General features: G+C 35.0%; 1 protein-coding gene across 4 annotated transcripts in view; it reads right to left on the bottom strand.

The window, feature by feature from the left end:
• Positions 1 to 240: 240 nt before the first annotated feature.
• The window catches only part of Dis3l2 (Dis3 like 3'-5' exoribonuclease 2), a 440,068-nt gene continuing 428,323 nt past the window's right edge, over positions 241 to 11,985 (bottom strand). For all 4 annotated transcript variants that reach the window (XM_090373977.1, XM_090373976.1, XM_090373978.1 and 1 more), the window contains 2 exons: positions 9,723 to 9,784; positions 241 to 469 (listed from right to left, as the gene is read on the bottom strand). In XM_090373977.1, coding sequence (XP_090230103.1) covers positions 9,749 to 9,784 — 36 coding nt within the window. In that variant the 3' untranslated portion in view covers positions 241 to 469; positions 9,723 to 9,748. The remainder of the gene's footprint in view (positions 470 to 9,722; positions 9,785 to 11,985) is intronic.

The raw sequence follows: 11,985 nt of genomic DNA, 5'->3' as shown, positions 1-11,985 counted from the left end.
ACAGTATTAATTAGCCATTAATGGCTATTCAAAAAAAAAAAAAAAAAAAAAAAGTTTTAAAGTGGATCTCTATGAAGTGCACCACTTCTGATTATTACAGCCTGAAAAGAATATTTCTGGCACAGAGACAGAGAGAGAGAGAGAATTATTTACAAATCTTAATGAAATTTTTCAATTTTTAAATACCTGACCTAAAAATGAGCAAAAAGGTCCCAGATTATCTCAAAAATTTTTTACACAAAATGTTTATTACAAGAAAGCTAACATTTAATACCATCACATGTAAAATTTACAAACTATTTCGATTTACAGTGAACAAGTTCTAGCACAATTTGAAAAATACTTTGTTTTCAAGACACTGCAGGCATTGTATCTTATCAAACAAAGTTATTTCATTGCAGCATTTCCTAAAATTTGCCTATAATTGATGTTCTATTTACAGGAACTGAGAAGCAACTGTATATATTATCTGAAAAATCAATATCGAAAATATAAGAATTTGACATGTAATATCACAGAAATAATTTTCTTTCCTTTGTTAAATTAAAATATAAAAATATTACATCATCACAAGACACTATCCTCTTCTGAATCCACATGTTTGAAGGGTCAGTCAAGAAGGTGAAACAGTTATCTTCACAAGAGGTTTCTACATATATTCATGTATAGTCTATGGCAGTGAAGGTAATTATCACAGTAATCATTAAGGCATCCTCTACTTTTGTAATGGTTTACAAAACAAAAGAGGCTGTCACAGAAAAGTAAGGTTTGATCTGTTAAATTTTTGCAGAATGAGAGCAAATTGTATGAAAACATTTCATGGTTTGAAAGTTATTTATAGTCAGTACTGACAGTTTATAGAGGATTAAAGCATTACTATGATGCATCAAATTCTAGAAGGCAAGGCTGCCTAATGAATTTATGGTGTGGAGGAAAAATGTGGTAGGTAATCTCTCACAAGAAAAAACATAACTGGCTTAAAAAGTTTTATTATGGAATATGGAAACTCCATATAAAAATTTACTTAGCTAAATCAAATTAATCCAATATATATATATATATAAAAAGTAACTAATAACTGCACAAAACTGATTTTGAAAATGTGATACTCCATACAATTCAACTGGAGAGTGTTATACAAGTAGCTGTTAATTAATATGATGCTGTATATCACTGAACTTTGGTCAAGAGTTGTGTTATGCACTAATTGACTGAAAAACCGCCAAATCACATCTATTTTACTAGCATATCACATCTATATTGATGCCTGTTGTATATTACTTTTTATCTCTGTTTTAGTTGCTCTCTGATGTACTTTGTTAACATAAGCTATTGAATATCGCATCTTAAAAGTGTTAATTATCCTGATGATTTTTCTGTGTGTACACATTCATGTGTCAAGAGGGTGTTATATGTTACACTCTGGATCAGGAAAAAAGCTGGGCTCTCTACAAGTTGTATAAACAAGATAAATCACATGTATAATTTTATAACACAATGCTTTTATTGCAGGGGCTGCTTTAATCATATGGAGCAACATCTAAAAAAAAAAGAAAAAAAAAAAGGAGAATGTCATTGTGCTGAACTCTTGGCTATAGCAAAAACAAAGAATTGTCTAACAGTTTCCAGATTATTGTGTGGCTGACTTTGTCCAAAATTTGTTATTAAAACAGATATGCATCTGAGATTTTCGGCTTTCTAAGGTTCTAATCACCACATTCACCACAAATCAACACTGTGTCAATTGTTTCATTAACTAACAAAAAAAACTTCACCCCTTTTACTATTCTTTTCATCTTATGAGGGGAGTTTTAAAAGTTTGTGGCTTGAGTATGAAGGGTTTATATGAGGAATCTGGTAGCATGTTACTTTTCAATGTAGTCCCCTTTGCCACTGAAGCTACAATGCACTGATTCCAGCCACGAAGAAGGTTTTCTCTTGGGCCTCCACGAATGCATCCAGTATAGCAATTCTGTCAGTGTCAGGGGAAAAATGGATGTTAGCTAGGTATTTTTTCAAATTAGGAAACAGGTGAAATTCTGATGATGAATATGGGGGATGGACCAAGATTTCAAAACGTCACACATGCAGTGCAGTCATGGCAATGACAAATTGGTGAGCAGGTACGTTGTCCATGTGAAACAAGACTCCTTTGCCGAGATTTCCTCTGCATTTGTCTTTGATGTTTTCATGCAAATGGCTCACAAGGCCTGTGCAATATGCCCCTACGACTATTGACTTTTCTGAAGCCAGAAGCAACAATTCATCAGCATTCCAAAAAGCTGATGCCATCACCTCACCAACAGAAGGAATCTAGTTGGCATTCTTTGGAGGGAAGAAGAGCTATGTTTCCACTGTTTGGACTGCTTGTTTGTCTTTGGCTGAAAGTGATGGATCCACATCTCATCCATGATCACAAATCTTGCAAGGAAATTTGCTGGATCTGCTTGAAAATGATGCAAATGTTCACTTGCACACAAGAGTTGTGTGCTTTTGAGCTGCTGCCAACAACTTTAGGATCCATCATGCTGATATCTTTATCACAGTGGAAACCTGTTATTATGTGGAACACACATTCAAAGGAAATGCCCAAGAGATGCTGGTAATGTACAAAATTGTCACTCATTGATCACTTATCACCAAATCATGCACACTGTCAACAACTTCTGGAGTGATGGAAGATGTAATTATTCCACAGTGTGGGCCATTTTCCAGCCTCTCCCCTTGTTTAAATTCTTCTGCTCACTTCTTAACCATGGAATAGAAAGGGGTGTATTTCCCAATTTTGTACCCATATCCTCACAAATTGCCTTTGGCATTAGTTCCTGTTTTCCCAATATTTGGGAAAACAGGAATGATGCACAAAATCAGCATGGTAGCTGATTTTGTACATCACTCCTCATTCACACAACTTTGATGACTTCACAACCTCTAATTAAAAAAAAGATGTTATAAGAAACTGCATGTGGGTTACTATCTGGAGTGTTATTATGCATTAAGTATAAAATTTTTAACAGCATACCACTAACCTTTCATACGCAGACCACATATTTTTCAAATGCCCTTGTCTATCTTCATATTTTCTCCACTGTTTCTTTGTAGTATGAACTAAGTAATTTTTTTGCAATGTGGATTCATTAGGTATGGAAGTACAAGTATATTTTTCCAAAAATCTGTGAAATTTTGGTTTCAACTTGTTTAAAGGAATATTGGCACATATAAAAATTAAATTTCCTTTGTCTGTGAGAGACTGTTGGAATGTGTTTATTATGTCAATATGTTGAAGTAACAGTGATCTGTTTTCTAGCCACCTTTTTTTTTTTTGCACAATTTATAGTAATATATAGAGCCCCGTACTGACACACACACATTAACCAAAGCAGTTCACTCACAATGATTTGCCAACACATGCCTACATTGTTTACATAATACATGCTCACATTCCACTTTTAACTAATTTCAACTGGCTGCATGATGTTCTATAAAATATATATGGTAATGACTGCTTTAGTATTTAATGTATTGTTACTATTCAGTTGTAATTATTATATAATAAAATTCATAAATTACTTTGCAAATTGACACTAACTATTGTGTGACACTACACTAAATACCATACAGTTTAGTCAATCACATACAAATTTTAGTAATATTAGAAAATCTGCAATTTCAGAACATTCAGGCAGTTCTGAAATTGCAGCTTTTGTCCCAATACTTATTAAAATTGCTCAAAATTATTAAAAAATGCAATTAAATTAATAAAAAACATTAGGAAGAAGTTAAAAAAAGTTAATATTTCTTAACAAAAAAAGGAAAATAAAAATATAAATGGAGCCAGAATAGCAAGAAATGTTTATCATACAACTGATTTTTTCCTAGGAAAAAAAAAATATATATATAATAATAAAAATTATGCCATCCACATGGTACAACAAAATGGTACTTTTATAGCTTCTAGTATTAGTTTTACCTCACAGAGTAGAGAGGTAAAACTAATACTAGAAGCTATAAAAATAATACAAAAAAAGAAAGTTTAATTTTGCAAAACATAAAAAAATTAGAACCTCATAAAACTCATTCAAAGAATGGTTCTGAGAATTTCTGAATGGAAGATTGTTCACTCAGTCTTTGTTATTTGAAGTCTCTACCAACTTAGGATGTGCAATGTTTCACCCATTAAAAAAAGGTTCAAAAGTTGGAGAGTGTTTAATTACAGTTGTATGTTTGATTTTGGGCAAGGAAAATTATGGAGTCCACAGTTAAAAGAAGTCTTGTACTGCTTCTATTGGAATAAGCAGCAGCTTGGAAAACAAATTACGGGGGCTTTTAGAGTCTGGGAGTCAATGTGTAACAAGTAAATATATGGGCTGTGTTAGGGTAGCTAAGAATAGAAACAGGTCATGTATACTTGCGTGTACTCCAAAGTTAGGAGTTTGGTAAATAAATTTGATGAATTTGAGCTGTTGGTCAAAACATCAAAGGCAGATATTGTGGGGATATCAGAGAAATGGCATCACACAGATATAAGGAATTTTTTTTTTTTTTTTGTAGTTGTTGGCGCATCGGCTTCTGTGGCCATAGTGCACCTCCCAAGGTTTTTGCAGTACTTTGATCCAAGCCCGAGGCGGGATTCGAACCCGCGACCTTTGGGTTGCCAGGCAGGCACTTTACCCACCCAGCTAGCCCGGTCGGCAGATATAAGGAATGCAGAAATGGAATTTGGGGAGTAAAATGTCTACAACTAGGACAGACAGGATAGGAAGGGGGAAGGGGTTATACTATTAGTTAAGAAACACAAAATCCAAGGAAGAATAGCCAGTCAACTTGGGTGGACAGAGCAGTGTCGAGTGAGCTTGGTGTGACATAAGCACTGGGAAAGCAAAATTGAGAGTAGTACTAGTACTACTAGTAGTGGCATGTGATGCAAGAAAGCAAGTGTATGAGCTTATGCAGCATCAGCTAAAAAAAAAATCACACCATTCCCTCCAAATGCCTGTCCAGTTCCGCCTTAAATTTATTCAACCTATCAACTTCCGCAATGACAGATGGAAGTTTGTTCCAGCAATTAACCACCCGCTGGCTAAAGGAAAATTTCCGCACATCTATTCTACATTTGTCTTTTCTTAATTTGAATTTATGCCCCCTTAGGTTCGTAATCTGAATAAGTGGAAGGATCCCATCAGAATTCAGCATGCTCAACCCATTCAAGGCCTTATACACCTCAATCAGATCACCGCGCAGGTGCCTAGTCTACAGCCACTTCAATTTGCAGAACTTAAGCCTCTCTTGGTAAGAGGATCCCTTCATTCCTCTCACCAATCTTGTTGTCCTTCTCTGTAGCAAATCTAGCTCAAGGAAATCTACATCCTTCCAAAAATGAGGCCTCCAGACGCTGTATGCAGTACTCAATGTGGCCTGACCATTGCCTTATACAGAGGGACAATCACTTCCTTTTCCCTGCTAACAAAATTCCTATATATCATTGACAAAACCCCATGACTGCCCTGGCAGCTTGTTTGCATTGCTCATTTTCTACCACCTTAAGTGTAATACCACACAGTTGGTACTTTTCTCTCGGGTTACTTCTACCCATATGCAGTACTTTGCATTTGTCAAGGTTAAACTTCAGTTGCTACTTCTTAGCCCATCTGCCCAAATTATCTAGATCCTGTTGCAGTAGCACACTGCCATTACTGTCATTAACAACCCTGCCAACCTTTGTATCATCTGCAAACTTTGACACTAAGCCTGATATACTTTCATCAATATCATTGATAAATATACAAAACAACAGAGGACCCAACACCGAACCCTGTGGGACTCTACTAATAACATTAGTCCATGAAGAGCAGCACCCATTGATTACCACCCTCTGTCTTCTCCCACTCAACCATCCTTTTATCCATTGTAGCAACTTACCCTTAATACCATTCTACTCCAATTTGTACAAAAGTCTTCCATGCGCAACAGTGTCAAAAGCTTTCCTGAAATCCAAATATATATCATCAAAATTATTTTTTGCATCCACTTCCTTTGTAACCACATGATAATATCCTATCAAATTTGTCAGACAAGACTTTCCCTTAACAAACCCATGCTGTTTCTGAATTATTGCTGCAGTCTTGTCTAGATGATCCTGCAATGCATCTTTAACCAGTAACTCCATTATTTTACCCGGAACAGAAGTTAAACTAACTGGTCTGTAATTACTCGTGTCACCCTTCGATCCCCCTTTGTGAATTGAGGATACATTCGCACATCTCCAGTCTGTGGGGACCTCTCCTGAGTCCAAGGATGCTCTCATAATTATGGCTAAGGGTTTGCTTAGTTGCTTTGCAGCCTCCTTTAATATAACTGGATAGATCCCATTCACCCCAGGTGCCTTTCTTATGTTTAACTTCAACAATTTTCCCCCCCACTTTGTTATCAGTTATTACAAAATCATTAAGCACCCTGTTACAATTTGATAACCTTGTGGCATTTTCAAACCTTAATAACTCCTCATGTGTGAATGTAGATGCAAAATACTCATTCAGTTTGTTTGCTATCTGAGCAGGATCATCAACAGTCGAACCATCGATATGAAGTGGACCAATCAGGTTTATCCCCTTCCTTTTAGAGTTTATATAAGTAAAGAAATCCTTGCTTTTTTTTTCTTAGCATCTTTTGCCAAAGATTTCTTGTAATCTGCCTTCGCCTGCCTAACCTCCTTTGTGACCTGAATACTGACTAGCTCATATCTGCCGAGTCGCTTGATAATTTATATGCATCCCATGCATTTTTCTTCTCTGTCATGAGTCTCATTAATTCATTTGATAATGATTTAGGCCTACACCTTGAACAATATTTCTTAATAGGTATGAAACTTTTAGTAGCATCCACAATTAATTCCTTGAATGTTTCCCACTTAGAATTTACTGTTGGTAACATCGTCCGTTGATCCCACTGTACAAAATTTAAAAACTGTCTGAGACCACTGTACTCACCTTTACGGAAGCAAAAACCCTTTCCTTTACCCCCGATGGTAATTATATCTTTAAGTAAATCCCACATCAGTACACTATGATCACTGCCACCTAGTGGTTCCTTTATCTGCAAATTCTTAATACATGATTGATCACTGCTGATAACCAGATCAAGAATATTACCCTCTTTGGTTGCCTCTCGAACATCCTGCTGCAGAAAAGAATCATCCAATAAATCCATAAAAGTCTGACTAGTGTGTGAGTGACCAACCCACGAGTTCCAGTCAATATCTGGGAAGTTAAAATCCCCCATTATAAGACATTCTGATTTACTAGCCCACTCTATTTCTCTGTACAACTGTTCAGAGAAATAGAGAAATAGAAGAAATAGAAATAGAAATTTGGTAAATAAATTTGATGAATTTGAGCTGTTGGTCAAAACATCAAAGGCAGATATTGTGGGGAATCAGAGAAATGTTGTCACACAGATATAAGGAATGAAGAAATGGAATTTGGGGAGTACAATGTGTACAGCTAGGATAGACAGGATAGGAAGGGAGGAGGGGTTATACTATTAGTTAAGAAACATAAAATCCAAGGAAGAATAGCCAGTCGACATGGGTGGACAGAGCAGTGTCAGTCAGTTTGGTGTGACATAAGCACTGGGAAAGCAAAATTGAGAGTAAGAGTGTGTTATAGGCCAAATGACTCTGATGAGTATAATAAGAAACTGTACAGGGAAATAGAGTGGCCAGTAAATCAGAGTGTCTTATAATGGGGGATTTTAATTTCCCAGATATTGACTGGAATTTGTGGGTTGGTCACTCACACACACTAGCAAGGCTTTTGGGGATTTATTGTTTTCTACAGCAGCACGTTTGGGAGGCAACTAGGGGGATTAATACTCTTGATCTGATTATCAGTAGTGATTCTTCATGCATTAAGAATGTGCAGATAAAGGAACCACTAGGTGGCGTTCACAGTGTGCTGAAGTGGGATTTACTTCAAGAGGTAACTGAGAGCAAAGTAGAGGAGAAATTGTTCCAGGGAAATTAATGGAGACACTGGTTAAAGAAGCACTGCAGAATCATCTAGACAAGACTTCAGATATAGCTTGGACACAGCATGGGTTTGTTAAGGGGAAGTTTTGTCTGACCAATTTGATTGTATACTATGATGTGGTCACAAAGGAACTGGATGCAAAGAGTAATTTTGATATCATATATTTGGATCTTAAAAAGGCTTTTGATACTCTTGCACATGAAAGACTGCTGCACAAATTGGAGCAGTGTCGCATTGGAGCCAAATTGCTGCTATCGATAAAGGGATAGTTGAGTGGGAGAAGATAGAGTGGTAAACATGTGAACTAATGTTATTAGTGGATTCCCCCAGGGTTCAGTGTTGCGTTCATTGTTGTTTTCTGTATTTATTAATGATATTGATGATTTTTTTTTGATTTTTTTTTTTTTTTTTTGGCTGATCCTGCATAAACTCGCTTTTTTGCATCATATGCCTTTACTAATGCTAATGCTAGGTAATACAAGATTGATCCTATATGAGCTATAAGCATGGATTTGTGAGTCACACCCCTGATCATAAAATAAACCTTCGAATAACACCTGACAATTTGTGTTTAATTTCTATAAAAAAAGTTTTTTTTTTTTTTTGAATTCTGCTTAAAGTATCTCAATTCTTGATCTTTTACTAAATGGATTATGATACTATTACAAGTAACAAAAATGGCTGCATTGGAGTGAGCAATTATTGAAGTTACACATGTAACTTCAATAATTGCTCACTTCTCAAACAGCTCAAATAAAACTTTATCTACCTTTAGGAAGGTACTGAGAGTTTCAATAATTAACCTTGAACCAACAATTAATGTGAAATAGTTGTTTTGGAGAGAGACCTATCAAGGTCCTGCATGACCACTGACAGATTAAGCAGAGGGTTCATTCCTGATCAATATGATTAGATACTATAAGTTTATCACAAAGTAACCAGATGCAAAGACTAAGTTTGACATAATTTACTTAGATTTTGGTAAAATGTTGAAATGCTTTGTCTTTTAAGTTCTTTTGTTCACTGGGGCCTTGTGGTTCCTAACAAGATAGGGTTCCAGTAGAGAAAATTCTTTACATTTTTATTCTTTTTCACTTCTTTTTATGAATTTTATTTTTACAAATTTCAACCACCTCCCCTCCCCTCCCCACCCATAAACAGTTATGATGTAGTCTTTTGTATTATCAACATTCACTGGAACTGAGATTGGGGTGTTTACTACTTGCATTGGTTTCTGTTGGTGTTAAACAGTGAACAAGTGATATGCTCATCCTGACATGAACTGAATTGGTGGAATGGTTATCTGCCTCATATTTTTGTATTCTTCTTTTCTCTCTTCTATTTTTTTGCAGTCTCTAGAGCAGGCAGAGTGGTCACCTCTACAGTTAAAGCATTTTGGGCACTGAGCTGTACAGTCCTGATTGGTATGATCTTCAGCACCATATGTGGTACATGATATTATTCTTGGTGCTGAGTCAAGCACTGACCTACATCTGCCATGTGCTTTGTTGCTAAAGGTCCTGCATGACCTTTAGCAACAACAAGGCAACCTAAACATATTGTTGACATATTATTGTATCAGAAATGCATAAATAAAAAGTGCATAAGACAAGAAATGGCTGCAGTATTATCATAAATAAAATTATTAAGTGTAAAGTAAAAATAAAATAAACATATCAGGATGAAAAAATTTACCTAAAATAGTTCATTTCCATTTACATTTAAGTACTGGCATCAAATGGACTTTTCAGGATGGCCTAGAGGAAGGTAAAAAAAAAAATTTTTTTTTTTTCAAAAATGGAAGAGATGAACATTTCTTAATTGAACTAAACTGGTGAATCTATGTTTCACTACAGAAAAAAAAAAAAAGTTTGCCCTAATCATCGTTTTAACTTTTTAATTTTATTTTATTAAAGAAAATAGCCCCAAATATTCCATTCAACTCCAGCAGACTTCTCACTAGCAAATCTGTTTCCATTTGCTAAAGATTAATGTTGTTTCTATTTCTTTTACATTGAATAAGTATTAATATCAAATTACTGTTGCTCAGAGCGAAATGGATACAAAAATATATTGTGAAAAGTTTAATAATAGGAAAATATACATATATTAGATTAGATACATACAAAAAAAAAAAAAAAAAATTTTTTTTAATTAAAAAAAAAAAAAAAAGGAAAATATATGTATATTTTCCAATTATTAAACTTGTCACAATCTATTTTTGTATTCATTTCGCTCTGAGCAACAGTAATTTGATATTAATAATGAATCCAGAGTGCACAGGCCTCTTTAATCATATTGAATAAGTATAGTACACAATAAAACTGACATCTTTTCCAATAGTTATCATATTTCAAGGGGGGAAAAAAAAAAAAAAAAAAAAATTTTTGTATTCCTGTGGTAAAGAATGCCCAACTTTATAATAAAAGAAACTAACCTGAATAAATTTGCATTTAACATATTTCATTATTCAATATTAACTTTAAGAAAACAAAGTTCTTTAATAAATTACATGAAGAATGTGGCAGTGAAACTTGCCATTAACATCTTCCTCTTGCTTTAAAACACAACTTTTATTTTTCTTGATTCATACAAATTGCATGACAGGGGTTGGTTTTACAGAACCTTGCTTCTGTGATATGAAATTTAATGTAGAAAGAATTTTTTTTGCATTTAAGCATAAGTGTCAGCCTCTAACTTTCAAAAAGCAGGAGAGCAGTTAATTATTTATTTTTTTAAATCCAGACTTTGGAGTTGAAATTAAAATTATTCATTGACATGATATGCATTTTATATTAAAATAGAGCCAGAGGATTATTTACCAGTACATATGCATAGGACTTTTCTGTTTGTGGATTTCTGTATGTTAGGCATTAATTGACTACAATTGCATCAAAGAAAGATGCAAACTCTGCCTTGCTGTATTCCAGTTTTAACAGAAAGTGAGCTGAAATTCTTTTTTTTTCTCACTTGGCTGAATATCCTACCCTCTCATACTCAGCACTGTTATGAGGAATTGTTAAATTGAGATAATCTTTCATATTTCAAGTTTCCTTCAGTACATGCCAGTCTCCAACCAGGAGTCAGAATCCATTAACTCGGGCCCATTTACTAACTTTAATTTATACCTTCTTTCAGTGTACTATTGATTGCATGTTTTATGAGTTATATGTTTTAAGTCATCTTTGCAGAGGGGCTGACCCAGCTGGACAAAAGAATGACTTGCCAGAATAGAAAAGTTATTTTATTTCTTGAGAATGCCACAGCAAGATGATATATCTCTTTTGGGGATTATCCTGACTTCTAATCTCTCTTGGCACAAGCACATTACAAATATTGCTTCCTCTGCATCTAAAAAACTTGATTTTCTTTTTCTTTCTCAGCGTTACTTTTCTTCCAAACAGCTGTTCACTCTGTACAAATCGCAAATCTGCCCTACCATGGAATCTGGGGTGGTGCCCCCAAAACTTCTCTCAGGCTTCTAGATTCCATTCAGAAGAGGGCAGTTAGGTTAATTAACGACTCATCTCTAACAGAGTCTCTCCACTCGCTGTCTCATAGACATACTGTTTCTGCTGCATGCCTTTTCTACAGATATTTCCATGGGCACTGGTTCTGAATTAGCTTCTATAATTCCTGATCTCTCTTTCAAAACTGTCTGAACACGTGCCATCACCAGCCAACATCCATTTACTGTCCAACTTCAAACTCACAGAACCACTTTTTCAACTTCCTCGTTTATCCATTCAACTGCAGTTTTCTGGAACAACCTTCCTTCATATGTATTTCCTGAAAATTACAGCCTACAGAAGTTCAAGTCTAATGTCAACAAATATCTTCTTTCGTTTTCTCAACATCCAACCCAAGCACGGTACTAAGTACTACAAGTTCTAATTCCTCTTGTATTTGGGGTTTTCATTAAAAAAAAAAATTTCCATTTTTTCTCTGTACAATTTTT

Source organism: Mastigoproctus giganteus, chromosome 5 (genome assembly GCF_048544385.1).
Source record: "Mastigoproctus giganteus isolate SK-2022 chromosome 5, ASM4854438v1, whole genome shotgun sequence".
NCBI lineage: Eukaryota > Metazoa > Arthropoda > Arachnida > Uropygi > Thelyphonidae > Mastigoproctus > Mastigoproctus giganteus.
Note: the sequence above shows the minus strand (reverse complement) of the source record. Positions and strands in the feature narration are given on the sequence as shown.